This window comes from Vicia villosa, linkage group LG4, assembly GCF_029867415.1.
Source record: "Vicia villosa cultivar HV-30 ecotype Madison, WI linkage group LG4, Vvil1.0, whole genome shotgun sequence".
NCBI classification, from domain to species: Eukaryota; Viridiplantae; Streptophyta; class Magnoliopsida; order Fabales; family Fabaceae; genus Vicia; species Vicia villosa.
Window position 1 is genome coordinate 193,266,093 of NC_081183.1, and position 26,104 is coordinate 193,292,196.

Here is a 26,104-nt window from a genome sequence, read left to right on the forward strand (position 1 = left end):
ATTTAGATCTAGAATTAAATGATATTTAAAAGAAAAAAGTCAAAAATAAAATCTGAAATTAATAAAAAAAAGAGAAAAAATTAAAAAATTCAAACATTAACAACTTAAAAGTAGATAGTATTTTTTCTTTTTAATTTTTAAAATTAAAAAAGAAGTATCCATAAATAAAAAGAATAGATAAATTAAAAAGCATTAATATACTACAATATAAATTATAGAGAAAAGGAGACGAGCGAAAAAATAAAATAAAAAAATTTTACTTAAAAAATTGACCCTGATAAAAATGAAATATAAAAAATAGTCATAATTTTATTCTAGTGTGCCTTCTATAAATCTAAGAAAATAAAAAATCAGATACGAATAAAATAAAAAAAATAAAAAAAATTACATAAGTAGATCCAAATATAAAACATGGTACTAATCAATTTCTATATTGTTTATCCTTTTTAATTCTCTTTTATTTTTCTAAAAAATGAGATCTAAAATAATTATATTTGCAACACCTACAATTAAATTATAAATTTGTTTTTTATTTTATAAATTTTATATATTTTGATGGATATTTAATTAAAAATAACATCATTACCAATTATTTATTATTTTTTTATTAATAAGAATTACATAGTCTATTTTTATTTAACATCAAAATAAAATTAATATACTTAACATTCATACATATCTTTTTACCTCCTTTCTAGAATGAATAATATTCATGCATATCTTTTTACTCCCATTCTAGAATGAATGAATTAAATCTTTATTAAAAATAGAATGAATGAATTAAAATAAATATTTCTCTTGTATTTTTTACATTTTTCGAAACTATAAACCCTAAATAAATAAATTAAATTGTGTATGCCGTTGTAAAATTTGTATTTTAACTTTTTAAAAAATATTAAAAAAAAAACAAATTTTCAACCATTTAAACATTTCTTACCATTCTTCTTTCTCTATAACCTTTTCTTTTTTCTTGTTTTTGACCCTTCGCTTACAAAACCAAAACTTTGCACTTTTTTTGAACCATTTCACTCTCTCTGTCTTCGAAATGGCCGGTGAAGGACCCAACGGCGGTGGAAGCAAGCCATGGCAGGAAGACATTTACTGGACCCATTTCCAGTTCATCCATTTCACCCAATTTCTGCACAACGATTTTCAACAACAGCTTGTGAGTAACCCCTTTTCCTCTTTTCTTTATTTCCATGCACTCCATTTCATATTCAAACTATTTTTCACCTTCTTTTTATTTTATTTTATATTTAATTTTTAATTTTTTTGCATTTTTTTACTTGCCCATTTTTAAAATTTTGTGTTTTTGTACAGTTTATTTAACTACAGTCAGTTCTTTTGAAGAAAGTTTTAAGCTTTTGATTATTAGATTAGCCGTTAGGTTTTCCCCCTTTTTTGCCATGATTATTTATTTATGTATTATAGATATGCTTGTTTTGAAATTAGCTGTAGATCTGTTTTTTTTCTTCTCTGTCTGTCTGTCCTAGTGGAAATTTATAATTTATACTTTTGTTGCAGGCACTTCCCAAAACATTTTCAGACAATTTAAAGAAGAAGTTGCCAGAAAATGTTGCCCTAAAAGGTCCTAGTGGAGTTGTGTGGAATATAGGGCTGGTAATTAGAGATGATTCTGTTTACTTCGTGAACGGTTGGGAACGATTTGTGAAGGATCACTCTTTGAAAGAGAATGATTTCCTTGTCTTTAAGTACAATGGTGAATCACTCTTTGAGGTTTTAGTCTTTGATGGAAACAGTTTCTGTGAGAAGGCAGCTTCTTATTTTGTTGGAAAATGCGGACCTGCTCAAACTGAACAAGGGGGTAGCAAGGCAAAGGAAAACAACAATTCTGTTGAAGAAGTCAATACTGCTTCTAATGGTGGCGTTGAATGTGGTTCATCGGAGAAATTTCGGCGTCTTAAGAAAGTAGGAACACCATTAGCTGTACCTTTTGAAACTGCCAACGGAAAGACTTCCAATGCTGGTGTAAGAATTGATTCCCCTGAGCTGTTTGCGGCGGATACAGTCACCAAGACCACACCTGTAGCAGTTCCCTTCCAATCAGCTGCAAAAAGGACCAAGAAGCCTGTTAATGAAGTTACGCCTGTCGTCCATACTAAGAAGCGAGGAAGACCACCAAAAGTAGATAATTCTTCGGAGACAATTCGTGATTTGGTGGCTTACAGCAAGGAACACTCAGGTTAAGATATTTCTTTCTTTTCCACTAATTTTTACTATATTAATTCTAAATTATTTAGTTACTAAAACTTTCTGATCATGTCATGATTCTTTTTGTGCTGCACATGGTTTACTATAATATTTGTAAAAGCTTGAGAAGATAACTCAATGTTCATTGTTCAGACTAGTTTCCCCCTCTCGATTCGATACTAAATTGAACCCTAGATTGTCAATAGTGAGCTAGAGCGGTGTAGCTTAGCTGCACTACCCCTCCCCGCTACGCTATTGTCTTGCGAAGTGCTATTGACAATAGTGGTCATAGCGGCCGCGAATAGCGGTGTCGTAGCGGCGCAATGGCAGTGCCATAGCTATTTTCATTTTGGGTGCAAATTTGTAAAACCAATTTTTTAAGGGTATATTGGTCTTTTCGATTGCTTCTTCAGTTCCTGTTTTCCACAATTTTCAATGTTCTTCGCAAAGCTCCCCTATTCTTTGCCGTTCTAACCGTACTCCCCTGTTCTATGCTGTTCTAGCCATACTCCTCTTCGTTCTCCTTTGTTCTGTTTATGTTGCTGTTTCAATTTTAATAACCATGGCATTGTCATCCTATCCTATGCCTCTGCAAGTGTAACACCAACTTCCTGCAACAAAAGTTGTTTTAAACCTATTGGTGACAACCTTGATATTGATTGGAATGTATGATGTTGGAATTTACATTTACTGTTGGAATTTTATTATATATGCTTTCACAATTTCTATTTTTAAGTATTTATGTATGCTGTTGGAATTTTTATTTCCTATATCTATAGTTTTTTAGTCTTCACAATAGCGGTCATCCCATTATTTGCTCTATCCACTACGCCGCTATAGCAATTTGGGGGTCCGGTGCTTAGCGCCGCTATCCGAGATTAACAACCTAGCATGTCACTTGTTTTTAAAATGACAACTTTTTGATAGGGCATGGCCTGAGTGACAAAGGGAATAAGCTCAAAGTATAGAGAGTTTATGTGAGGGGAAATAAGAAAAGAGAGAATGCAAGGAGAGAAAGTGAGACTTAGTGGGGGATTCGGCTATGTGAGGCGGGTGTTGTAGAGCATCTCTTTTGGCAGTAGGGATTTATCCCTTCTGCATGTCCTTTTTACTGTCAATAAATACTCACATTCCATCTTTGGCGGATAGTTGATTTATTGTCACAAAATAGCTTCAAGTCTTTTGCATCATATCTTAAAATTATTTAATACCATCTCTTCATCCATAAGAGCTCACACATTCCTTGTGCCATTGCTCTAAATTCATTCCAATGCTTCATTGGGTTTCCCCATTAATCTCTCATTCTTAAACTCTACGAATAATCTTAAACTAAACTAATAAGTTTTCCTTTAGTAGCCTTCTCTCGGTCAAATTATCTCCCTGTCAAATTATCTCCCACTTTTATGCTACGTCTAGAATAATCCGCCAAAGTCAAAGTGCTTTCTCAAGTCCCGTAATCCTAGTGAAGAAGTAATATGGAACATGCTATATGTGAGTGATCCTAGTGAAGAAGTAATATGGAACATGCTATATGTGAGTGGACAATACCTGATAAGTTCTCAATTTTTGCGTTGGATGAGTTTTTGGATGAGTTAAAGGAAGCTACTTATTTCTCTAAATTTGAGTATAACCAAGTAAAGGCGTCAAGAAGATAAATGCAAGGTTGACTGCCTTGAAGGCTCACAAAGAAGACTAGAGTACATTGGGTCCTTTTGAATTGATTAACGACCCATCAACTTTTCAAGCTCTCATGTTGTGTTAGCTTGTATCGATTTTCTTTGATGATATTTTGGTGTATAATCATACTCGAGAGGAACATCTTGAACACTTGAAATTCGGTTTTACAAGTACTTTGTGATCACTAATCACTAATTGGTCGCTAACAAGGAAAACAAATGCCATTTTGGTCAATTATCATTAGTTTTTAGGCAAGATCATTCAAAAGAGGGAGTGGCCACGGATCCCTCTAAAGTCCAATGCATACGCTCAAATGGCATGTGTAGGAGTGTGAAAGGAGTTAGGATTTTCCTAGTGCTAATCAAGAATTAATCTCGGTCTTTATCGTAAATAATTTACTTTCCTTAAATAGGTTCTATAAATTAGATGATAGAATATTTGTCATTGAATTGTAATTACATGGAATCATTGATACTATTATATAAAGTATGGGATGCAATAGAGAAAGGATGAAACCCTATTTCTTGACACGGTATTAACTTGGTTGATCGATACAATGTTGGTTGCCATCACGGTTGTTTGTTGGGTTAAAGAGTCAAAATTTTGCTTTGCGATTCCTTCTGAGATCGTGATTATGGATAGTCATTCTGTTTTTGTTGTTGCGATTGTGAATCTTGGTCGGATCATGATCACGATCCTTTTGCGATCGTGATTATGGGTAGTGATTATGTCTTTGTTGTTGCGATTGTGAATCTTGGTCGGATCATGATCACAATCCTTTTGTAATTGTGTATTTTGGTTTGGTTCTCGTTGTTACTTGTGGTTCATTTTTTTGGAAAGAAGTCTCACATTAGTTGGAGATATAGCATTGAAAGAGTTTATATAAAGTGACACTCGGCACCTTACAAGTCAGTTTTGTAAGGATGAGTTAGGTCAAACTCTAATATGGTATCTGAGCTTATCGATTGAACTTTGGACCACCACCGTTTAAAATTCATGCACCAAGTCCAAAAAGAGTGTTGGGGGTGAGGGAGCGAGCGTATTGGAAAGATTTCAAGTCCCACATTGGTTTGAGATAGAGCATTGAAAGAGTTTATATAGAGTGACACCCCTCACCTTTCAAGTCGGTTTTGTAAGAATGCTTTAGGCCAAATTCTAAAACATTTTAGCTCACTACTGCCTGTAGTTCTTTGTATTGCTTGTGAGTCTTTTTTTTCGTGGTTCTTGGCGATTCACGTTCTTGCTTTTGCTCATTGCAATTTGTGTTGTTATGGGTTAAATGTTCTATCTTAGTTGTCTTAGAATTTGATTCGAGCCTTAGTCAACTTACAAAACCAATTTGTAAGATAAGGATTGTGCCTGCTTATAAATATATGTTATAAGTTTCGACAAACATCTCTTTCCTTGGATACCTGTGTCGACAAACATACTCAAGAGGGACATCTCCTTACTCAAAGAACCATGTCTCATGATGCTATCATTTTCGAGTCTTGTAGTTACTGTAAACAAGCATAACATCTGATGCAAGTATTTCATGCGAGTACAAGTTTCGCAATTGGTCTTCCCACCACTGGGGGAATTTTGATGTTAGTGCTCTACAACCTGAGATGATTCGACAAGTGGTACTTTCTGCCCTTTTGGCCTAGAGCATTCAAAGTATACGTCTTGTCCATGATTTCTTGATTCTTGTTCGTTCCATCACATGATGGGTTCATCTGAATACTTGTACAACTTAAACTCTGAAATTGTTGATGATAATACCTTCTCTATTACTAGTGTCTAATGCTGGTGACATAAACTAAATTTTGGAATGTGCTTCTATCCGCTGGAATTGCTTTCAATTTATTGGCCATTGGTCAATTGGTGGATAACAATTGTTATAATCTTTCTTGGTAGGGGTGTTCTGTACAGGAGCAAGTATCAGAGAAGGTGTCGTGAAGGGGCCTAAAGTGGGAAAACTGATTCCAGTTTATTTCCAGTCATTTATCTCTTGTTTGTTAAAACACTTTCAATTGTTAAGAAGATTGACATGAAAAATTAGGCAATCAAAATTCGGTTGTTTTGTCTCGTATATTTAAAATTGGTTTGCTTAGAAATAAACATATTTCTACTGGCTCTGTTTCACGTTATGTTTACAAATTGGCTAAAAGTAAAAAGAATTTGCTTTTTTGACTGGTGCTCATTGTACTTCTACATGTTTTGAGGGATTCATAGTGATGTGTGTATGTCTCATGTAGCTGCTCATGCTCAATATAGAGATTATCACAATTATTTAATACTCCCTCCGTTCCTTTTTAAGTGTCGTTTTAGCAAAAAGCTCTTCAACCAAGATAGTGGATTATTAGAGTTACTTTTCCTATTATATCCTTATTTATTTTTCTCTTTCCAAATAAATTAAATCATACACTTTCTTTTTTCAATAACTAATTGAAAAATTTGAGGTGGAGTTATTGAGAAAATAAGGGTATAAATGACAAATTATAACATTAAATTATAAAACGACACTTAAATAGGAACAAAAAAATTCTTCTAAAACGACACTTAAAAAGGAACGGAGGGAGTATTACATTCGTTTTCTGGAATATATTTTTCCATTCTAAATTTGAATTGTTATCTGTTTAAGAAATTTCCGACATGTTGAAACTCAATTATAAGGAAGTGTTATAATTTTTCACTCGGATTCTGGTGATGAGTATATGTCTCGAGAGTTTTAGGATTAGCTTCAACAAAAGGATGATTTTGTCCTAGTACCCCAACCAAATGGGATGAAAAAAATGCGGAAATAGTCATTTGCTTGATGTAAAACACACCCTACTTCTATAGCGTTTATGTTCCATCCAAATTTTAGGTGGAGGCTTTGTCCACAACTATTATTTTGATCAATCACTTTTCTTCCATGGTCATTGATTTTGATTCTCCTATCTTCGGTCTTTTTAAAAATCAACCTAATTATAGGAATTTACATATTTTTGGGTGTGTTTTATTCACCTATTTGAAAGGCATAAACTTGGAGTAGACTCTATTCAATGGGGCATTGATGAAGTATAGTCACTCACATAAAGGCGGTGTGTTTTGATGTCTCTAACCATCGTTTTTGTATTTTTAAGAATATGTCATTTTTTGATAGTCAAATTGTGTTTCATTGCATTTCTCATGCCATGAATGATATTGCTATTCTTCTCAAATTTTGATAGTCTTTTCATTGCATTTCTCATGCCATGAATGATATTGCTATTCTTCTCAAATTTTCTATTACCCCTCAATCTATAGAATATTTTAAATCAGGGAATGTATATATCAGACAACATAAAGAGAAGATTCCCACGCCCCTTCCCGACGCTGATCTGCCACTTGAACCTGTACTTGTTGAATCACGACATTCTGTTAGAACATTTCGAGCACCAGATAGATATTCACCAGACAGGTATGACTCTTCATACTTCTCTGACTTCCTCTCTCTCCCTCTCTTTAGCATGTCTAATGAGAACCCAAAATTAGTTTTACAAATTAAAGAAAGAACACTTTAGGATGAGCGTAAAATATGTAATATTACATAAATATAGAAATTACAATTATAGATGAATTAGGGTTCCTACTACCCTGAAGCTAATCCCCTTTAGAGGAACAAATGATCTCGGCCCATAACCAAATCAATGATTCTCCCAGATGCTTCATTATTCTATCCTCCGCCCTATATAACATATTCACTTTCTTTCTCTTCCTTGTAATCAACTTTCCCTTTTCTCTTATTTCATTCTTTGGGTGACTCTAAATGGATCTTATATAGTTGGGCCTACAAGTACATATAAGATATATCAATATCTATACCCACTTGTTACTTGTAGCCTTGTAGGCAATTGAAGATACGCGTATGATCAAAGCAATGAATGAGGAATTTCAGACTCTTAAAGAAAATCTTACATGATATATTACTTCTTCTCCTCTTGATATCAAACCCATAAAGATGCAAATGAGTGTATTCTATGAAGCTGAATTCAGGTTGATCCCTCAACCATTATAAAGCTCGTCCGGTTGCCATAGGAAATAAGGAGGAATATGAAATTAATTGTGATGAGACTTTTGCACCCGTTCATACTATGCTCTCTTCACCAAATGGTTGTGGAATATATTTCTTCACAGAGGCTAAATATATTCGCATGATCAAAGCAATGAATAATGAATTTTTAAGAAAATTTCACACGAGGAAAATTTCAGAGTGATCCCTCAGCCAACACAAAGCTCGATTGGTTGCCCTGCACCAGTTGCTATAACGACAATTGTTCACACTATGCTCTCTTATTAGCTTCTTACGGATGGTCTCTTCACCAAATGGGTTTCTTCACGGTGGTTTGACAAAAGATATTTTTAAGACTCCTCCTCTAGGTCTATTCTCTACATAAGTTGTCTCTGCAAGTTCAAACACTTTATATGGTTTGTAACAAACGTTGGAGCATGGTATGAGAAATTGTATTCCAGTCCAAAAGCCAAGGCCACTTCATTGAATCTCCTAAACCAAGACCTAGGTGGTTGTTTCAAGCTATACAATAATTTCTTTAAACGGCACATCTGTCCATGCTCCCCCGGAGCAATAAAACCAGGTGGTTGCTCCATATATATCTCCTCTTATAAGTCACCATGCAGGAGAGCATTATTTACATCCAATTGAAACAAGGACTAGTGATGCTTGGCAAATATATTAATATCAATAGACGAAAGGTTAGGCACAAAGGAAAGAGTATTAGTATAGTCAACTCCATATGTTTGGATATATGCTTTGGCAACTAGTCGTGTTTTTAAGTGATCCACATAGCCATCTCGCCAATATAAACCCTCTTGCATCCTACAGCTTGCTTGCCTGCAAAGAGAAACCAAATTCCAAGTGTCGTTATGCTTAAGAGCCTTCGTTTTGTCCCAGCCCTCGTGATTAATAACATCTAAAAGAGATGTAAGAAAGAAAAATGAAATATACACCAACAACAAAATAATTTAGAAGTGGAGGACAAAAAACTAGAAGGGGCACATATGAGGAAATAGGCTCCCTACAAATACTTTTACTTTTGCGTAAGACTATTGGACGATAATTTGCATAATCTCCAGGCGCTGTAGGGGGTAGAGGTTGAGTATCTTCTGGAATATACTCTCTTGAAACCTTGGGATGACGAGAATATGTTCGCTCAGGCTATGTTTGGGAGTTTGGAGGGGAGGGGAGGGGAAGGCTTCCGAAAACGAAAAAATAACGAAAAATATTTAACATTTTTTGAAAAAATGATTTTGTTTAGAATAATAAAAGAGTCATCATTACAAAATTTTTAATTTTCAAAATAGTATAACAACCTAAAAGATATTTGAAAAATTTATGTAAGCCCTCCAAAACCCTCATTGAATACAATTTTTGAGTTCCCCCATTTTATGGGGTTTTTGGTGTTATGAATAAAATCAAATCGTCCAAAACCCTCTTGTCCAAAATCTTTTTATTCTTTTCACCCAATTCTTCCTATTTTCCAAAGCCCTCCCCTCCCCTCCAAACTCCCAAACATAGCCTCAAAGAACTTGAAACTTCGGGCTACAAGAGTTGGATGAATACAATGGGTAAATGATATACGTTAAGAAAGAATCAACTAACTCACACACTAGCAAAGAGGATTGAGAATTACAAAAAAAAAAAAAAAGGATTATCTTAAAAAAAAATGAGACATCAACTAACTCACACACAATGAGACATCAACTAACTCACACACTGACAAAAACGGATTGAGAATTCGAAAAAAAAGGATGATCTTGAAAGAATGAGACATCAACTAAAACAAGATAACGGCCAAAATATGGAGAAATGCAAAATACCTCTTTTGGATATGAGAATAACCATAAAATACACACTTCAATGACTTTGGTTCAAACTTAATTATTTGTGAACTAACATCCAACAAAAAAACACTTGTAACCAAATATTTTGGGGGTCTAGAGAATAAAAAATAGAAGGTAAAATGATGGAATATGGAATGACACCATTTAAAACAGATGATGGCATGCAATTAATTAAGTGGGTAGCAGTGAGTAAATTTTTTGGAACTTTTATCTCAAATAGTAATGCTTGGTCAACTTCCATCAAGCGTCTGTTTTTGTGCTCATCAACTCCATTTTGTTGTGGAGTGACAATGCAAGGTGATTGGGGAATCATGCCTTGTTCATTCATCTTAATATTTTCATTTGACAACGGTTCATCGTATAGTTTGCTATTTGAAAAGGAACTCACCTTGGTTCATTCTCTCTCATAGGAATATCTCCTAAATCAAGTGCTTAAAGTGATGTGTATTGGATAGGGTTCCTAACACACTGCAATTTGTCGTTTGTTGATGCTTATTTCTTGGCTCTTCATTGATCTCGTAGAAAAGTAAAAAGAAAGTACAAGTTGCTAAATCTTCTAATAAATCAGAGTATCGTGCCATGTCTGCTGCTTGATCATAAATAATTGGGCTTCAAAGTTCTTTCAGATGAACTTAGATTTTCTCTAACGGAGCCAACATCACTTTATGTTGTCAAGTTCTTTCAGATGAACTTGGATTTTCTCAAATGGGACCGATGTCACTTTTGTCAACAAAAGTGACATCCAAATCATTGTATTTTCTCAAATGGGACCGATGTCACTTTTGTCAACAAAAGTGACATCCAAATCATTGTTTTTCATGAACACACCAAATATATTAAAGTTGATTGTCATTTAATATGCGACGCCTATGATGACTTCCGTACGTTAGTACCAAATTCAAGTTTCTGGGGTCTTGCCAAAGTTGAGCGACACCCATTTCATCAATTTGTTGTTAGCAAATTAATGCTAATTGGCCGCATAAATTTTAGGGGGATGTTTATGAAATTGATCTCAACCTTCATTGGAAATAATTTATTTCGTAGAATAAGTTAGATAAATTAGACAATAGAATTTTCGTAGAAGAAGTTAGATAAATTAGACAGTAGAAATAGTATGAGTTGTAATTATGTGTAACCATTAAAATTATTGTGTTTAGGATAGAATGCAATAGATAAAAGATGAAGACCTAATTCATGACACCTTGGATTTAGTAGGTATTATCAAAAGCTTATTTGTGACCATGGTGACACTTGTAACGTACACTCGGTAGTAGGGATTTATCTCTTCAATTTCTTGCTTGTTATTTATTTCTGGTTTGCAACTCTTTCTTTGGTAATATATCTTATGATTCATAATAAGATTCGATTAGCCATTCGGAAAATAGGTATTCCGATTCACGATCTAAATCTCGATTTGATAACCATAGGTTAGACTCAAGCATGCAGTGATGTACATACTATAGTTTTTGACTGAGTATATATACTAAAATGGTACAAGTCCTATTTCAAATCATTCTTGATTTACTGAGATTACTCACTATTTATTTTTCATTCCTTGTGATTTTAGATAGCAAGGGAAAAGATGTTGATGGCCATGATGAAATTCAAGGCGGAACCTGAACCCGTTCGAGTTATGCATTCAGATGAAGGTTATTTGTTCCTGTAGAATAGTTTGTACTATCTGTTTTTTTCTTCTTTTCCATCTTGACTAGTGATATGATGGAAACATCAAGACTTTAGCCTTTTGGAAGTAGGACATATATATAGAAGTATTGTTGCAAATATGTAACATATGGTTCTCTTGATTGGTGGCTTATTTCTAAGCAGTACAATTATTGACTAGATGAAAGGAGATGGTGATAAACTCCTTAAATTTTCAATTACTTTATGTGATATTCCTATCTTTGAAAACAATATATTAATGTTGCCTAGTTGGTAGTTAGTTGTTATGAAATGTGTTATTATCTTTGTTAGTAGTTTTTGTTATGTGAAGTTCTCACCATAGAATAACAATACTTAAAATACTGGTATAGTCTTTTGCTTGAGGTTCATAAAACTTATTTTCATAATGAATAGTTGCTACAACCTTTTGTTATGAAAGTTTAAAACCCTTAATCAATCCCTAGATTGAATAATTCTATTCAAGTTTATTGAGGTTTGAAATCTATAATCAAACAAAATCTTTTGGTAAGAAAATCAAATTAATCTTTCCAATATCCAAAACAAAACAAAAAAAAATCAACTATTTCAAACAGAACATGTTTTAACTTTCAATTTTAATAGACATTAGCTACATCATCAAAGGTGAACAACACAACAAAATCACTACAACTAAGACTAGTTAAATAATATTACCAAACTGATTCTATGAGTATTTAAATCAACAAAATCACTACAACTAAGACTAGTTAAATAATATTACCAAACTGATTCTATGAGTATTTAAATTAGGCAGAATTTTACACCAAATGATCTATCTTCATAACTTATAAAATACAATTTCTTAAGAATATTTCATGTAAACAAACACCCCTAACATGGTTTTCATTCACCTTCCATGAACTCTAAAAAAACATCTTTAAACAACATGATAATGTCTTTTATATCACCTTTTTTTATACCCGTTCACTCAAGGAAATTTTCTATGTCAACAACCAACATGGTACAACGACACTCAATCATATACTCTTTCCTATACAATTAACACTGCCCTTTTTGGTTTCATGATGGAATCATTGGGAATGTAGCAGGCTCTCAGTTGCATTTAATCACTTAATTTTTTTAGAGACACGATGTTCGCGAAATGCTTTTGCAGATAAGACAACTGATTTGCTTCTTCATCAATTCGCAATGGGGTAAACCACTTACGGTTGTTATGCACAAACTGTAATGAAAAATCATTCAAAACCAACATCTATATTTTCAAAGCCTCAAATCAACAAAAACACTAAAAATCCACATATACCACCAATTTCTGGACAAAATACTGGTCCTAACTAGGTCTCAGACGTTTAAGCGTTTGAGAATGCAATAAATGACATTACCAGATAACTCATTAATTCTATCAATGTCGTCACCATAATTGGCCTTCTTGTTGTTAGGTTGGGTCATAATTGAACTACAAATTCAAGAAAACAATAAATTTTATGAAAAATAAAAAATAAAGTGCATTAAGTAAATACTATTATATGCCTTTGAGATGAGAGTGAGACAACGACAGCTGAATGGACGTTGCAGAAATGCGCCTTGGTACCGATGTGGGGGAAAGAGAACCGTGAAGTGAAAATCTAAAAATCAAAGCTAAAAACAACCCTATGAATGAACTAATATCTTATTAACAATCATTAATTTTCTCTAACAAATTCCTAATTTACTTCCTTATTAACACTTCATGGAATAAGTCAAATAAGTTATACCAAAAATTTGTTTGCTTGTTATTGTGGCCACAATATGCGTCATTGTCATTATTATACATTTGAATTACTCCGCCCATTTTTTTTAATTATAAATAATTTCAAAGCAGCATGAAACAAACCTGGAATCCTGTTCCTTAGGGGACAAATGTCGAACTCGATGTTGGAACAACTGGTCCAAAAAATTATACGAGTAAGACAATCACACCTGCACTTACGTTTAGAGGGTTTGCTTCTAATCCAAGAAAGAAAATTCAATATTAATAGCTTAGTACAATTAGTCCATCAAGCAACATCAAACTCTATGATGTCCTATGCCTTTTCCTAACACTACAAAATGAATTTATATTTAGTTCTCCCCCTAAATGTGAGAACCCATCTCACTTTCTCTCAAACACTAACCTAAGTGTTTGGACTTTTTAATCACTAAACTTAGTGATCAACCTTAATCACAACTACGAGTGACGTTGAATCTTACAACTCAACAAGATAAACCTACTATGCCAAGTTACTGAAACATAGTGGTGTACATAAAATAAGGACTTTTTTGAACTCTAAACTCTATTGATCTTCAATGTATGATCTATGTCTTTAAAGCTAGGAAAGAGCTCCTTATATAGCATAATTTTTTTGGGCTTTTCTTCATGGATATTTGATTTGATTTCGTCCAAAATTGATGCAGAGCCTGTGGGATATTATATTTTACTTAAATATATCCAACAAGATATGATTTGTTTCAATTTATATTAAAATTTAAATCTAAATTAATCTTCATCCAATTTTCAAGAGAATCTCCTAATCATGTTGTTAAATCAATAACAATAAAATCTTTAACAAATCTTTTGCAAAACATACTCCAAAACACAACAGTCTGGCCTGTTGAGTAATGACCCATATGTCATACCACATGCTGAGACATTGTGTCCAACATGTGTCCCTTTTGCAGTTCCATACAACTTAAACAAGCTAGATCAAATTGAACGCTTTAAGCACTTCTTCATGTCATTGTTTTGCAAAATGCAGCCAATCCAAAAGACTAATTTACAAAGAACTTCAATCTCCCCATTTGGAAAATTGTGGCAAAATAACTCTTATAGATCTAGTATTTTGTTCAACTCTTCAAGATATACCACTTTGTTCAGATCATAACAAGTGACAACAAGTAGAATAACAGGATTTCATCATAGCATTCAGTCAACAACTACAACATTCCAATTGTCAGAGTTAAGCACCAGCAACATCAAAAATCAGTAGCATCAAGTAAGAACATTCAGAGGCTTACACACAATCCATTTAGTTTCTCCAAATCAAACAGACAATCACCCATGCAATCATTTACAGACTTAGTCATGCATGAACTTAGTTAGCACATAGTTAGTAGCATATAATCCTACTAACTAACTAACAATCTTACAAAGTCATTAAGTAATTCATTGAGCTTCCCTCACTTATATTTATTAATCCATTACTTCTTCATTTTTTAGTTCCTTTAAACCTATAAAAATAAAAAACACATAGTAAATAATATTCAGAACCTTTTTGATACAGTAAAGCTACGAAACAAACTATGAGTATATTCTTAATTCTATACAAATAAATTAGTTGAAAAAAGTGTTTTTTCCCCGTAAAGCATAAATCAAATTATTATTTTTAAAAGCAAAAGATAAATTTATTGATTTTGATAGTTGCCCAAGGTGGTCTCAGTTACATTTACATTAGTTGTATATTGATTATGCCCATTACCTTTAAGAACTAGATACAATTTTATTCTTTATAGTCTTTTCGGTTAGGTTACGGGCCCTATAGTTCTCTTTTCTATTGACAAAGTGGATCGAACCACTCTTGAGGCCCATTAGGATTTTGTTAATGATGTATACTATCCAACTAATATGAGTTATATCTCCGGGGGCGCCGTTTTTGCCCATCTCAGACGCCTCAAAAACCCTAGCTTTCCTTTACTCTTTCTTCGTTCTGGTACTATTTACTTCGTTCGTCGTCTCAACGAGTTTCCATCTTTATTTTGGGTTTAGGTACTACCATCTTTGCCACTCGTCTCAAAATTTCTTAGATCACGCTTTGTACTTAAAGTTCTAAAGGTATCTTCTCCGTCGTTCATCACCATACTTTGCATTCATTTGTATCGGATACAATTATACATTTTCTTTTTCAATTTTATAGTATCAACATTTATAATTCAAATTTTCACAATATTAATAAACAAATTCCTTCTAAAAACTCAATATCTGGTCTTAAACGGACCGATCTAAAATGAATTCCATCAATCTATTAATGAAGTTTCTGTTAAAGTTCGTCATCCAATTAAACAAAACTCATTTTAATTAAAAAAAACATATAAAATAGTAATAAAATGATTCTAATAAATAAAGTTTAATAAGCAAAACATATCATGAAATATAAAACACATCAAGTCACAAAATTAATGATTTTGATTCGACAAGTAATAACTCATGAAGTGAAAACCCTTGAAAGTATCACACTTTTGGAATTTTATGCTCTCTTTCAATAGTAACACAAGCGCTTTCCTGATTTAGGGTTTTTTCTCTGATTTTCTATCTATTTTCATTTCCATTTTCACTGTTTACTGTTAAAGATTTCACCTTTCAACCATTTTTGTATCAGATTCTGTCTCAAATGGGAGGAAGAGAAGAAGAAGGATGCAGATCCTGGGAGGAAGACGTTTACTGGACCCATTTTCAATTCATCCATTTCACCCAATTTCTCCGCAATGATTTTGATCAACAACTTGTTAGTATTCCTTTCATTTCATGTCCATATTGTTTTTTTTTTTTTTTTTTCACATTTTTGAAATATTTTTTTAACCTTATTTTCACATTATTTTAACCTACCCTTATAATTTTTATTACAAATTCTTTAACTGCAGTCAATTTTTTTGATGAAAGTTTTGATTTTTGTATTAAGTTGTTAAAGTGTAATTTTTTTTAACCTTTGATTATTATAGTTTTTACAAATCCTTCCTTACCTTTGTGTTTGTTTTTGTGACATTTTGTTTTTAGCTTAGGTTGTTATGGATGAAGCATGCATTTACATTTTAGGTTAAGTGAACATGCAATGCATGCATTCTGGTAGAGTCATGCTTATGATTTGTGAGGCTCTGAAAGAAAATATAAGGATGTGAATGAGTAAGGAGATTCATGGATTGTAATGTGGTTGATCTTGGGTTGTTATTATTACTATTTAAGTCGTGTTCTTGAGATGATTAATGGTTGTTTTTCAATGAGATAGTTATGATCTCTGTAGCACCGTCGCCTCTGAAAAAAAGTGTTTCTGTATCAGTGTCAGAAACCGACACCGACACTTGTGATGATGTTTAATTTGATATTTTTTCAGATTATTACCGATGTCGTCTTGCCAATGTTGATGTTGTGTTTTTGGTGTCTGTGCTTCATAACTTCTGATTGAAGGTGTGTGTGGTGTTTGACACATATGGGAGTCTTGGGCGGGTGTCTGACTCTGGCATGACACCAACACATTTGATTACTGATAATTTTTAGTTATTACTGGCGTGGACATGTCGATGTTAGTACCGTGTCCGGTGTTTGTGTTGGACTTGATGGACTGTGATTGACTTTTAGGCATATAGTCTACCAACATGTCTCTGTTTCAGCTAAAGCTCTTCGCATTATATTCTGAAATAGGAATTTATTTTTTGTTTTCAGGCACTTCCCAAAACATTTTCAGACAATATAAAGAAGAAGTTGCCAGAAAGTGTGACCCTAAAAGGTCCTGGTGGAGCGCTGTGGAATATAGAGCTGACAACTAGAGACGGTACTTTGTACTTCACGAACGGTTGGCAACAATTTGTAAAAGAACACTCTTTGAAAGAAAATGATTTTCTTGTCTTTAAGTACAACGGTGAATCGTTGTTTGAGGTTTTAATCTTTGATGGCGAGAGTTTCTGTGAGAAGGCAGCTTGTTATTTTGTTCGAAAATGTCGGCATGCCGCTCCTACTGAACATGGGGGTGGATGTTCTAGCAAGAAAAGGGACTCAGATAATTCTGTTGAAGAAGTCAATACTCCTTCTAATGGTGTTGATGAAGGTGTTTCACCTGAGAAACCTTCGCATCTTGACAAAATCCGAGTGCCATTTGCCGTACCTATCGAAATTACTAACGGAAAGACTTCGAATGCTGGTGTTGAATCTGCCTCCGCTGAGCAATTCATGTCTGATGCAGTAGTCAATGATACTGAGCCAATAACTGTTCCCTCCCAAACAACTGGTAAACGGACAAGGAAGCCTGTTTATGCCGACACGTCTGTCCCGAGTAAGAGGAGAGGAAGACCACCAAAATCAGCTATTTCTCACGAGAGAACTCTTGAATGGGTGTCTGGTAACTTTCTTACTTTTATCAATTAGGGAAAGAAACACAGAACACTTGCGGTAAAGGTGGTTCACTGATCACATAGTTTTAACTATTGCACAATAAATTATTTATACTATCCAATGAAAGCAATACTAAAAACTATCGGGGTATGCGCACCACTGAAAACCACCATGTCACCAAGAAACATATCTCACTATTGTTCTATGGATATTTCTTTATCTTCAAAACAATTGAATGAGTGAAATTTCTTGCTGAAAATTTTTGATTTTGAAAAACGGTCACATTTTTCTTGGATAATAGTTGAACATTATAGTTTAGTTACTTTGTGCTTGTTTGAGTCCAACATTGTGACACTTCACTAGTATTTTTGTGGAATCAATTAAAGAAATAAAATGAAAAACACTTTTCTTCTTTGTAGCACTGAAATTTCTGATCGAAGGTGTGTCCAATGTCCGACACATGTTGGTATCAGACACCAACAACCAACATGACTGAAACATGTTATTAGTTATTACATTCAATTTACTCATTTTTCTCAAACTATTACCAATGTCGATGTATCACTTTCATGTTCGGTGTCTGTGCCAGTTTTTCATGGTTTTTCTCGAGTATTTCTCTTTTAATAATCAATACATGTACTGGTTGTTGGCGAGGTAACTTATTTTGATTATTTTTTTAAGATGCTGAACTTTCTCCCAAGGTTTCTCCAAAGGCCTCTCCAAAGGTTAGATCAGCGACACAGGAACTATATACTTCAAATAGAAGGCCTGTCACACAAGATGAGATCGAAAACACTCTTCGGTTGGCCCAGGAAACATGTATTGAAGACACCTTGCTTGTAACTATGCGACCTTCGCATGTATACAAGAGATTCTTCGTGGTAAACTACGTCCGCCCTTTCTGTCCTTTTTAAACTCGGCTGTGAATTTATGTAACTTCCCGCATTTTAAACTTTATTATACAATGCATACGTTGATACTAACCGTACTTATTTTTTATTTTTTGCGACTAGTCATTCCCTAATAAGTTGATACTAACCGTACTTATTTTTTATTTTTTGCGACTAGTCATTCCCTAATAAGTGGATACTAAACCATCTTTCTCCGTCATCTCAAGATGTGATATTACGGATGGGTACGGGTGAATGGGTTGGGAAATACTGCTTTCACAATATTCGTAACAATGGAGGACTTTCCGGTGGGTGGAAACATTTTGCGCTCGAAAATAACCTCGAAGAGTTTGATGTGTGTTTGTTTAAGCCCGCTGGTTATATGCAAAACACATTGATCTTAGAAATGACCATTTTTAGAGTTGTTGAGGAGATTACTCCTCTTACTGCGGTGAATTCTTCGGGAAAGAAGAGATCAATTAAGAAAACACCTTCCGGAGAACCACAACTAAAAAGGAGGGGAGTTATGATAACCCCAATCAAAGCTATCCAAACAGAACTTGACTCCCTTGAAGGTGCGTAATTGTGTCGGCCGAGGAAAGTTTCATCGTCAGAATTATGCAATAGTATATGTTTAACAGTTGTGTTAGAGCTTCAGACTAAGCTATGTAATATCAAATGTGCTTGTATTTTGGATGTTATGTTGGATTGTTTAACTTATTCAATCTTCTGCTTCTACCTATGTAATTCTCACATATGTAAACTTTCTATTGCAACAGCTAGACTTGTTAATGCTCAAGTTTGAATTTATCTATCTACCTTCATGGATTAATCTATTGCAACAGCTATAACTTTTGCTAATGTGTTATTGTCTCCAGTAATATATATATATATATATATATATATATATATATATATATATATATATATATATATATATATATATATATATATATATATATATATATATATATATATATATATATATATATATATATATATATATATATATATATATATATATATATATATATATATATATATATATATATATATATATATATCAAACAAAATCAAATTGAACTTATATGTAAAATGATAATATTCAAAACCTGCATAACAGTTATATGAAAAAAAATATGCAGAATCACAATAGTACTTAATCTGTAATGTAGTATTCCATTGTTAAAAGATTCACTTGACACCAAAAGTCAAACTCAAACTACAAATAAAGAAATTCATGTCTGCATTAGTCCCCTGATTCACATGATCTTCAGTTCTTCATTATCAAGTAGAGCTAAACAACAAATTGAATTCCCTTGAAAGTATATGCAGCTTACATACTAGAGCATAATCTTAAACGACAAAAGGAAGCATCTCCCTTGAAAGTTTATGCAGCTACCCTACTAGAACATAATCTCACAAAGTAGCACAAATAAATGTCTATTTGCCAATATTGTAATTCTTTTTAGGCTTAAATGCACTTTTGGTTTCTGTAAGTTAGCGAGTTTTTGATTTTCGTCTCTGTAAGTTTTTTTTTGGTCTGAGTACCTATATCTTACTTTTTGCTTTAGGTTTAGTCCCAAAGCCAAAATCCGCAGGAAAATCTGTAGGTTTCCTGCGGATTTTCTTGCGAATTTTCCTGCCGATTTTGATTTTAGAACTAAAACGAACGCGAAAGTAAAATATAAGGACTCAGACAAAATGACATATAGATATATCTGTTGAAGGTTTTTCTCTTAAAAATGACATATGATAGAATATTCCATTCACCCAATTTGTCGGTATGTTTTGGGTGAGGAGACAAAGAGGGACAATGTCAATCTTGATAACAAAGTTAATATTGATATTTCTTGGAAGTAAGATTCTTGTCAAGAGATAGTGAAGTATTCGAACTTTTGGTTTTAACAGGGTTGTTTTGAAAGGAAAACTTCTTTTCTCTATAAGATTGGTTACAAGAGAGTTTAGAGCTATGTTTCGTTTAAAGTTTTTGAGTTCTAAAGGTTTTTCAAGTTTGTAGTGTGTTTCTAGGAAGAGTATTTCAAACATTCTTCCAAATCGTTTTCTATGAATTGTAATTTTCACATTCTTTACTGATGATATTAGGGTTTTTCCAAGAATGTTCAGGTTGGTGTATAATTCTTGTACTAGACCTAGATATATTCTATTAGGTTCTTCTGTGAAGAATACTCTTAGTGAGGCTTGACAAATGTGAGAATATGGTTTGTATCCTCTCATGAAGGTTTCGTTCATAAACAAGGACCATATGATTCTTTTCTCCAAGACCATCTTCTCTTCTTCATGTTTATTCATCATTGCAGCTATGATGACATTGATAAGTGCCAATTTGTAGTGCTTTTATATATATAGTTTTGTGGCACTTATAGTGTTTTTGTGTAAATTCTGTTGAGTAATCCCCTGTTTTGTGTGTAAATACGTTTAGTTTGTTTATACTCGTGTTTTGATTTCTTTATGTACCATTTGATAGTTTTCTATTCATTTTGTAGGTATTGAGGCGTATTTGGAGCATGGACAATAAAGTGTCGAAGACACGGCTTCAAACGCGCGATTTTGAGCAACGGGATCAATTCATCAAAGAATAAGGATTAAAATAAGGATGACAAAAATCATCAATTTGGGTGCCATTTTGTCATTGTTAGATAGAGTATTGAATATGCTTTCCAACTCTTCGAATCGGGCGCAATTTGGAGTTACGGTTCTCAAGTTATGGCGAAAACAAAATTTGTTTTTTTTCTGCTATCGCTTAGCGAGATTAAGCTCGCTAAGCGAAATCGCCTGAGACAGCAACTCGTTAAAAGGGGCAAAAAAACACATTTTTAGGTTATGGTTTTGGGGTATTTGTTCCCAACTCCATCAACCTTCATTTTTTGGTAGAAAGAGGTTTAGAAACATCAAATGGGGTTGCATCTTGATGATCGGAGGTCGAATTTCTCATCGATTGGGGTTGACAAACCAAGAAATGTTTGGTTCCTATTCTTCTCTTCTCTTTGTATACTCTATTTTGTTGGGTATGTTTGTCTATTTACTTTGAACATATGTATATGTATTGATCATGGTGTTGTATAATATATTTGCCTTACAAATCATCATTGATGTCTTCCTTAATCTTTTTGCATTTATGTTTGGATTTGGATTGTTATAGACATATACCTCACAAATCTTGATTAGGGATGGATATCTATTAGTTTCTAGATTCTAGAGATAGATTTAGAGCTAATAATCTTTATGGGTGCGGAGCTTAATGCTTCCGTGTTAGTTGTGTCGGTTGAGAGATCATCGGTACAAATGATATAGTAGTTCTCTCTACTTTGAGTTAGAAATGACTTAGGGTGTGAGCGATGCTTGATGATTTTGACGAGTATTGTAGGTTGAGTGCAACTGGTCGATAGGTTTAAGTTTGTGATAAGTAGATTATATGCATGCTTGATAAATTTCTTGTCTCTAAAAAATAAATTATTTTTGTGTTAATATTTACTTTTCCGTTTTTATCTTTAACAAATTAAACCCAAGCTCAAGAACTAAGAATATGTCGAACGACAATTCAGTAGCACTAATCTCTGTGGACACGATAATTTCCCGGATAAATATTTCCAAAACTTTTGTTGCTTGCCGCTTTACCGCACCAACAAACATCTTTTTTTCTGGTGGTATTCTAGATTTTTGACTAGGGAAAGTCATGGTGACATTTATGACAAAGAGAACTCACAAAAAAAAATACAGAGAAATATGAGATGCAAGAGAAGTGAAAATATGTTTACCTATTTATCATGTGCCTTCTAATGATTTGAGCGTGTATTCCAGTAAAGCATTAAGTGCAGATTGAAAATCAAATCAAAAATTTTCCTTTTCGACTCTCCTAATCGATTAGCTAGTGACTTTAATAAATTAGATTTGTGATTTTCTCTGGATTTTGCAAGATCTTTATTAATGATGGGATTTGATTTGCTTAAAGTGTAAGGCAAGATTGAATTTGATATGGAAATACGCATTTAAAGCTTTTCTAATCGGTTAGCATAACGTGCTAATCGATTGGGCTTTCGTAGCTTAACCTTCTTTATGCATTGTTGGGTCTTATGGTGTCTTTTCACTTTTCAGCACCCCCAACTGTTACTTTTCAGCACCCCTTTGCTAGAAAACACTAAATGTACTCATCTTTATGGGTTAGAAAGAATTAAATTTGACGAGTAAAATAATAATAAATATTATATAAAGGGTTTAATCAGATATCCCTGATTATTTCAACCGTAAAATATTTTTTACCTCTTTTATTAAGAATTCTTGATAAGTATTTCCCAAAAAGGAAGAACACCTTACGATATATCCTTCTCCACACATTATTGGATGTGAGAGTTGGTAAATCCACAAAAGGGATAAGTTCATTACAAACTTATTCATTCAAATGATCATTTTATATCATCACTTTAGAGATACCCTCAAATATTTTACTTTGATCATAATGGTTGACATTTTCCAACATCGTTTATCTCTGGGATCAGAATCTTTCATCGTTTATCCCGAGGTTGATGTCTCTCATCCTCTTTTTTTTTTTCAAATGTTGAAGAAGCTTCTTGATCTTCTTTGTCGATCCTTGAACAAGAGGATCCTTCATTTGATGTTAAAATTTCTGAAGATTGTTCAACAACTGAGTATGTTTTTTGAATGATTGCACATGAATTGTATGAAAAGAAAAATATGAGGATGGTGATTCTTTAGTTTGAATTCCCTCATCTTTGAGTAGTTGAATAAACTTTTTCATCTTCTCTATGATTTCCTTCTTTCTTGATATTTCCCAAAATTTATGAAGACTCCCATCTATCGATTTAAGAGTTGGATTAAATTTCCAATTCTTAATTCTTAGATATTTGTTAGTAAATTATTTTCCAACAAAATTTCCAATATTTCTAAATTTAGGAAAAAAAATCCATGACTAGTATCTACATCTTCTCTTGTTTGATACTTGGAAAAACTCCATATATCTTTTCCACAGCATCCTACATTTTCTTGGCGATTTTACAATGGCAAACATAAATTGTGTTACTACCATCTATAGATATTATTATAAAACTATTGGCTTTAGATCTATATCTATTTTTCTCTTTTCTTCTTCAGTTTAAAGAGAATCGAGTTTTTCCACTACTTTATCATCTACTTGATGAGTAGCGTAAACTAAATCATTGACTACTGTTTTCCAGAACTTATGATTTAAACTTTGAAGAAATTTTTTGAATCTAGCTTGCCAAATACTAAAACCACTATTTCAAAAAATGGTGGTGTATTTAAAAAAGATTTTGTGTCGGAAGTTATCTTCCTCTTGAGATGATTAGTCCTTAAACAGGAGCTAGACTCCGATGCCATTAGTTAGACTTGAGTCTTCACACACAAGAGGGAGGGGTGAATTGCGCGGTTTAGAAAAACTAGATTTTGAAAACTTTTGGAAAGTAAAATCAGAGTTTGAAATTATTTTCAAAAACATTAAGCAACAGAAAGAATAAATGCGGAAAATAAAAGTTAAGGGAAAAAAGGAACACAAAGAATTATAGAGGCTCTGACAAATCAAAAGGACTTACTCCACTCCCCAAGAATTGATCTTCAGAGTTTTCAATAATAGTTGAGAGTTTTTATTAGGAAAGACTCACGAACCCTCTTATACAAGAAAATACCTGTTGATCTTCAACCAAATGTTACAAAATAATGGATGTGGGCGTTTGTGTCTTTTCTTCAATATATTGTTGAGAGTGAAGCTGTTAGTCTTCTTTCCACGAACACGGACCTTAGAGCAGTTACTCTTCAAGTTCCAAAAAATCTGAGTTCAATACCTTGGTTTTAACCGGGCTGACTAAAAATCCGTGAGATTTAAACGGGCTCTCAAACCTATGAAACTTTTAATACCGGGATCAACTTTGACTTATCATGGTTTTAACCGGCCTTACAAAAAATCTATGAAGATTTTAACCTAGGCTAATCTTCAACCAAACCAAGGACTGATCAGACAATCCTCAAATATAATCGTTTAATAGGATGAGCTTAGAACCCAAATAAATTTCTAATTGGATAGTATTTAATCAAGGTGTATACAAAAGATTCCCTTGCTAGAATTATAGATATATCGTCACTCCCAAAGGAACTTTTCTCACAAAGACATTTGGCTAAAACATTTAGTGAGAGAAAGTTAAATAAAACTTTAGAGAGTGAGAGTATGAGATGAAAGTGTCAAAACACGATTTCGAGTGATTTGCACCATCTAATCAATTATCATTATGCTTTAATCAATTAGATAACAATAACTTTTCACTATAAATAGAGAAAAGGAGTCTCTCTCCCTCTCCCTCTCCCTCTCTCCCTTGTCACTATAACTTCCACCATATAAAACACTATAGAATTGTCTAATTAATGTGATTTTAAGTTAAATCGAGCATTTCTCGAATATTTAGAATCCTTTTGTACTTTGAATTATTGAAGTTGATCAATAGTGCACTTATAGAACTTAAAAATGCATATCTATTATTAATATATAAAAGTAATAGTACTTGGAAATTCCAGTAAAAGCCTTCTGATAAATGAACTGAAACTTTTTTTATTCCACGGGTATAAAAGTTTTTTGTCAAAATAACACAATAATATTGATTTGGTATTTATTGCTGCTGATGTGGCAGACTCTAATTTTTTTTGTTGATTATTTATTTTTCCTAATTCATTATTTTTTGGCTTCAAATTCAAATCTACACGTTAAATGGTTAAACCCTAAAATTTATTTCATCATTGAATGGATACGTTTTCTATGCGTTTGAAAAAATCAATTCCTCCACTACCAAAAAAATAAATTACTCGTGCCCTTTCAATTTTCTATGCGTTTCAAACTTTTAATTCTCACAGTATATATCACAACCAACAATGGCACACCAGTATTCACTTTCTCTTTTACAGGTTTGAAGCTTCTTCTCCATTTTTGTTTATTATTAATTTGTACGATTTGGTATTTGCCAAGTGAAATCTGTTTTCTTCCTGCAGCTATTTAAGCATTCTCATGGCTCGCCCTATCGATTGTGTGAAGGACATCAATGAGTCGAAGAATTTGTGGAAGATTGCAGTTAGTTGTAAGCATATATGGTCTGTAACAAGTTCTTCCAACAAAGAACACATAGAAATGGTTTTAGTTGATTCGAAGGTGGTATTTTGTTCCCAAATTCTATTGTTTTTATCTTACACACTGTGTTCTGCCTTATTACTAACAAATATTATTTTTGTTTTTTTAGCGTGATATGATTCAAGTTGTCCCTACTTATTTGATTTCCAAATTCAAGTCCAAATCATTCTTACAAATTGGTTTTATGTGGATCAACTTCTGTTAAGAAATCAGACCTTCCTGACATTCCTGCTTATTACCTTAACCTTCTTGGATGCCATAGTTGAAGGAATGTTTCAGTCTAATGTTTTGGTTGGTAAGTTAATTGTATTCTTTGTGATAGATTTCTGAATTTTATGTAATATTATTTATTCCCTGAACATGTTTTGTTTTTTTAGATATCCTTGATGATCAGGTAGGAAGAACAGAGTTGTTTTTACCATTGTTGTTTTTGTATGCATGTACTGCCGACTCAGGCTCCACCATTCTTGATGATCAGATAGGAAGAGCTTTTGTTGCGGCAAACGGGCTTCCTTCTAT

At 33.2% G+C, this 26,104-nt stretch overlaps 2 protein-coding genes across 5 annotated transcripts; both read left to right on the forward strand.

Annotated features, from left to right (window-relative positions):
* The first annotated feature begins 958 nt into the window (after nucleotides 1-958).
* Nucleotides 959-11,669, forward strand: LOC131596554 (B3 domain-containing protein REM16-like). Of its 3 annotated transcripts, none has more exons than XM_058869233.1 (4): nucleotides 959-1,165; nucleotides 1,525-2,203; nucleotides 7,190-7,312; nucleotides 11,321-11,669. In XM_058869233.1, exons 1-4 carry the CDS (start codon nucleotides 1,046-1,048, stop codon nucleotides 11,371-11,373), a joined length of 975 nt encoding a protein of 324 aa, XP_058725216.1. In that variant the 5' UTR covers nucleotides 959-1,045; the 3' UTR covers nucleotides 11,374-11,669. The 3 variants fall into 3 exon arrangements, with proteins under 3 accessions (XP_058725216.1, XP_058725217.1, XP_058725218.1); XM_058869234.1 differs by having other exon boundaries at nucleotides 960-1,165; nucleotides 7,174-7,312; XM_058869235.1 differs by lacking the exon at nucleotides 7,190-7,312 and having other exon boundaries at nucleotides 963-1,165.
* Nucleotides 11,670-15,569: 3,900 nt separating this feature from the next.
* On the forward strand, nucleotides 15,570-19,234 carry LOC131596553 (B3 domain-containing protein REM16-like). 2 transcript variants are annotated; one of them, XM_058869231.1, is made up of 5 exons: nucleotides 15,570-15,719; nucleotides 15,807-15,932; nucleotides 16,865-17,537; nucleotides 18,212-18,411; nucleotides 18,599-19,234. In XM_058869231.1, exons 2-5 carry the CDS (start codon nucleotides 15,819-15,821, stop codon nucleotides 19,001-19,003), a joined length of 1,392 nt encoding a protein of 463 aa, XP_058725214.1. In that variant the 5' UTR covers nucleotides 15,570-15,719; nucleotides 15,807-15,818; the 3' UTR covers nucleotides 19,004-19,234. The 2 variants fall into 2 exon arrangements, with proteins under 2 accessions (XP_058725214.1, XP_058725215.1); XM_058869232.1 differs by having other exon boundaries at nucleotides 15,674-15,692.
* The last annotated feature ends 6,870 nt before the right edge of the window (nucleotides 19,235-26,104 follow it).